Consider the following 4,868-nt stretch of genomic DNA (forward strand, 5'->3'; position numbering starts at 1 on the left):
AAGCCGAAAGGTACTCTGTTCCAACGATAACGCCCGAAAGGTGTCATGAAAGTCGTCAAATCGGAGCTTTGCGAATCCAATTTCATTTGCCAAAACCCGCTGCTTAGGTCCAATACGCTAAACACACGCTTACCGGACAAACGACTAAAAAGGTCCTCCTGTGTAGGAATCAGAAAATGTTCACGTTTGATGCAGGAATTGAGCGGTTTGGGATCCAAGCAAATGCGTAACTTTCCGTTTGGTTTCTCAACAACTTGCATATTGCTCACCCAGTCTGTTGGGTAGTCGACAGGGGATATCACTTTTTGCTCAACCATGTGGTCCAACTCTTCTTTAACCCGGTCATGAAGCGCAAGAGGAATCCGTTTCTTATAATGCAAAGTGGGAACAGAATCAGGTTTGAGAACAATAGTACACGTCCCTGGAAACTCCCCAAGACCCTCGAAAAGATCACGATATTGATTCACAAACTCTTTCTTTGTAGTTGGAATACTCAGAGCATGACGAACATCGCACAACCTTTTTATCAGCCCAAATTCACTGCATGTTTTCAATCCAAGAAGAGGTTCGAAACCATCATCAACAATTAGGAACTCGGCAGAATGAGACACACTGTTTGTGGGATCAACGCATTCTAGTTCTGTTTTACCATGGATGTTTATTTTATTTGAACTGTAATCGAACACGGGACCATCAACAAAGTTTGTAATGGGAACATCGACTTTCTTAAAGATACTCAATGGAATGCAATTCACGTCTGAACCGGTGTCCAATTTAAACTCAACAGACTGCTCATTGATTCGATAAACTTTCTTCCACCTCTGAGCTCGACCAATCTCTTGAACGTTAGAAATTATTCTGCAAGAATCAATTTCGGAGTCATATTTCACACTACGTGCATTATAGACCTTTTCTCTCTTACCTGCGTCAGTCCAATTCACTGATTGTACGGATTTCTTCCATCCTCCGGTTGGGGTCGCCTGGTTGACCCGGTTCCCCGATCCTCCATCTCTGGTCGCTTGGTTGGCCCGGATATCGGCATCCTTCAGAGGGGTCGCCCGGTTGACCCGACTTCGATTTCCATCGTCCTTCATACGGCAGCATGACTTAAAGTGTCCAACTTCACCACAGATGTGGCACACGGCCTTAGCAGCTGGGCAATTTCTACGGTGGTTCCGATGATAAAACTTCCCACAGTTGTAGCAAGTATTGCGGGAGAGCGAATCGACTTCATCCTGTGTTTTTGTTTCGTTAGGCTTGTGCTCCACTGTCTTCACTTCCAATGGTCCTGCTTTTCGATCGAGTAGTTGTCTATTTTCTGCCGCCGCCTCAAAAATCTTGCAGGTTTCAATGACATTTGGCAGTGGATCATCCTTCCCATCGAGCAGCTTCAACTGTAACTTCTTGTCTTGCACACCAATGATTATTCTGTCCCTGATCATTCGGTCAGAGTACGACAACTGACAGCCGGAGCACTTGAAATCGCAATATTGCACCTGTGTGCGTAACTCCGTCTCAAAATCGCCGAAAGACTGTTTCTCTTTTTGTGCAATCAAGTTAAACTTGAACGCCTCCATTGCCACATTCTTGCGTGGCAAACAGTAGTTGTCGAACGCCAGAATCACCTCCGTTAGTGTGCGTGTACGGTTTTGGTTGTCGTCCACGCCGTTACCAACACCACCACCACCAGCAGCATCATAAACGTCATCATCCGCACCATCAGCAGCAGCCGCCGGCTCACGTCCGAACATGTTCTCCACGCTTCCATCATTTGGGTACAAAGAATTGTAAATCTCCACCCCGCGCGGCCCAACGAGCCACAAAAACGTAGCGATCTTGTTTTCTTCACTTTCTCCAATTTTGTTGTTCGCTCTCAGATAAATGGCGAACGCTTGCTTCCAGCGGGGCCATTCCTTTGCGAGATTTGCTGTATCGAGAGGCTGTGGCAAACGCATGTCGAATCCAGACGCCATTTCTGACCGCAACGCACGTAAATTCTCCTCCGCTTCAATCACTTTCTTCAATTTTCAATCTTCGGAAGCACAACACTACGGTAGGCATTCGTTGCACTTCTGACACCATGTAATATTTTTAAGAAAATCACTCAACTTTGATGGTAGAACTTTTATTTAGCGCAACCCTCTTCGTGTGATGTACACATATCGACTGACGCAGTTCCTAACTAGCTGTACATGAGAGGCCCTACGATAATGCACGTTTGTGTGTTAGTAAAGAGCTACACTGAAGGAAAACATCATCTTTATTACAATGGTGCCGATCTTATAATATATAGTTCTCGTACAGTTGTAATAACAATACGTTTTACGGTTCTGTTATGCTTGTACTATTGAACAATTGATTAATAAATTGAATCAGATACAATAATACAAGTAAAAACGAACGGAAAAATCCTTTCAATCTAAACAAGCATACAGCTCAACGTGATTTAGTTGAGCTCCATGTGCTTAAACTGAGATGAGATTTTCCCGCGTGTCATTACTTGCATTATTGTAGCTAAATAAAAAAAATATTAAATACGATACATATTTATTACAACATATATAATTATTACCGATTTAAATTTAATCCGAGATTCAATCATAAACTTTTTGAAGATATAACTTAAGTGAACACGCCATTCTCTCTTCCGGGTGGTTTCGTTTACGGGAAGATGCTTCACTCAACCACTCTTTATGGTTCGTACTTCATCAGTGTGCGCAACTGCCATCGGGCTGCTTGGTTCCGTTTCCGTCCTAGTCACGAAATGCAAAGAGAGATCTTGCATTACACGAACTCATCCAACTTGTTTCCGGCGTCGTGGTTGCTGCTCAGTCCTTTCCGTAGCTTCCACTTCCGTTTCCTTCCCACGAACATTCCGAGCTATGCGCTTCTTGTTCACCTGTTCATAGGCATTGCGCTTCTCGCTTCTGGCCGGAATCTCCGATGTCGTTCGCGTTTCAGCTAGTTCATAATTGAAGCGCTCTTTGACGCACATCTTCCGGTCCTCGTGGTGCTTGTGGATCGACACCTGGCGGCCGATCTTCATGGTTTTATGGATAGTTTCGAAAACTGGAATTAGATGAAATCACTATTATAAATTAACTCCAATGTTAACTAACAAAATCAAAAAAATATCCTAATTTAATACTGTTCTAGACTTACTTACTTTTTGCAGCACCGATGGGGTGTTTCGGACTTCCCATAACAACAGCCTTCCCGTTCACGTAGTTGGCCGCCTCGCAGTTTTTTTTTTCTTCGAGCCGAGATGCAAGTCGCGTGTTGATATTTTGTTAAATTGCATCAGCAGTAGGTACCGGCCGGCCGGCGTCTTCTGGAAACAGCAGCAGGGGGAACGGAACGGAACTTTTTTGCGCACCCGAACAATCCGCAGGACACTTCAAAAAACAGACGCTTTTTTGCTTTGACGAGCACGGCACTGATGCTGATGCAGCAAAAACATACACGCTTAAAAAAGTGATGCAGTGGCCGCGAATTAAAATTCAATAATAACGATCAAAAATCATCGTACTTTAAAAAAACATCCATATACCAAACGGAGAAACAATGTAACATTTAATTTGTTTCACTTTTATTTACTTGAGTGACTAGAGGGCTGATTAACATTAGAGAAAAACAGCTTGGTATGACGATTCAATGCTAAACTTGCACTGTCTCAGCGTTATTTTTTTAGGCGTGTATCTTTATTACTGTAGGCACACAGCGCTAACAAATACTAATAAATGCCACAGTATCCCAAACTGTTAAATATGAGTAGCATATGTTGAATTTCTCATGTGTGGGTGTACTGCGTACAAACCATTTGACAGAATGTTGTTTTATATTGTAACTTTTTCTCACGAATGTTTTTTTTTTATCATTCAACAGTAACTAAACAGTATCATATATTGCTACGATTTGGTATGAATGACCCACACAGTTTTCTACAGTTAGAAGCTTCAAGTGTCTTGTTGTTCAACAAAACAGCAACTGTTTGTGATACATGAACTCTAACATATAGAGGAAGCTTCCCGGATAAAAACGAACAATTAAGGCTATGGGAAAAACAATTGAAAAACCACAGATTCTTATGTTAACATTGCTTTCTATTGTGAATGTATTGTACAGTATTTTTAAAATTTGATTCTTTTTAATGATTACAAAAGATTTACATTAGATTCCATGGTTACATACCCAAACAATAGATTAACATTTGAATTCATTGTTACTGTTGGATTCAGCGTTCAAACCATTAGTTTACAATAGAATGTATCAGTAACATTGAAATGTACTGTTTTTCAATGGTCTGGACGTTTGAAAAAAAAGGGTATTTGCTTGGGTTTTTGAGTAATTCCGAAACAGTGTGTATCGATGACAGCCAAGTTTTGTTGTAGTCAGCTCGGTCGTCAGCGGTGAAAAATTCCGAATAGCAGTTTTGTGTGCGAAAAATGTGGAAAATTCACGCTCAGCTGCGTGAATTTTCCGCATTTTCCTCACGGGAGAAAATGTAGTGTGTGGTGCAGTGCTGAATCATTCAACAGTTGCGGCATTTCAACAGGTTTGTATGTGTTTTGTTTGCGCTTTTGCGAGAGGAGAGGCGAGAAGTTGAGTTGGCAGGGCAGGGCTGGTAGCGAATCACACTTTCCCAGAAAAATTCCCAGGGTTGGTTCGACCTTTTTCATAATATAATAAAATCATCTAATTAGTACTTTTTACCTATATTTTAGATTTTTTAAAAGTTTCCTAAACTAACATTTGAAAAGGGCTAATTTTATTGTACCAGTATTAAAAAAAATATTAAAAGAAAATATTGAAAAAAATGGAAATATAGCAAGAAAAAGTTGCGAGCTTTTGATAAAGGTAGCATCATG

The 4,868-nt window shown here is 41.2% G+C and overlaps 1 protein-coding gene across 1 annotated transcript; it reads right to left on the reverse strand.

The window, feature by feature from the left end:
* Nucleotides 1-2,300: 2,300 nt before the first annotated feature.
* On the reverse strand, nucleotides 2,301-3,458 carry LOC134288909 (uncharacterized). The gene is made up of 2 exons (XM_062854839.1): nucleotides 3,167-3,458; nucleotides 2,301-3,069 (listed from the first exon to the last, which is right to left on the reverse strand). Exons 1-2 carry the CDS (start codon nucleotides 3,201-3,203, stop codon nucleotides 2,795-2,797), a joined length of 312 nt encoding a protein of 103 aa, XP_062710823.1. The 5' UTR covers nucleotides 3,204-3,458; the 3' UTR covers nucleotides 2,301-2,794.
* Nucleotides 3,459-4,868: the final 1,410 nt, after the last annotated feature.

This window comes from Aedes albopictus, chromosome 2 (assembly GCF_035046485.1).
Source record: "Aedes albopictus strain Foshan chromosome 2, AalbF5, whole genome shotgun sequence".
Lineage (NCBI taxonomy): Eukaryota > Metazoa > Arthropoda > Insecta > Diptera > Culicidae > Aedes > Aedes albopictus.

Bases quoted from the DNA above. Each gene is read 5' to 3' on its own strand.
- LOC134288909 (XM_062854839.1), bottom strand. From the start codon at position 3,203: ATGGGAAGTCCGAAACACCCCATCGGTGCTGCAAAAA. The intron at 3,070-3,166 runs GTAAGTAAGTCT...ATCTAATTCCAG, and splicing joins CCCCATCGGTGCTGCAAAAA to TTTTCGAAACTATCCATAAA.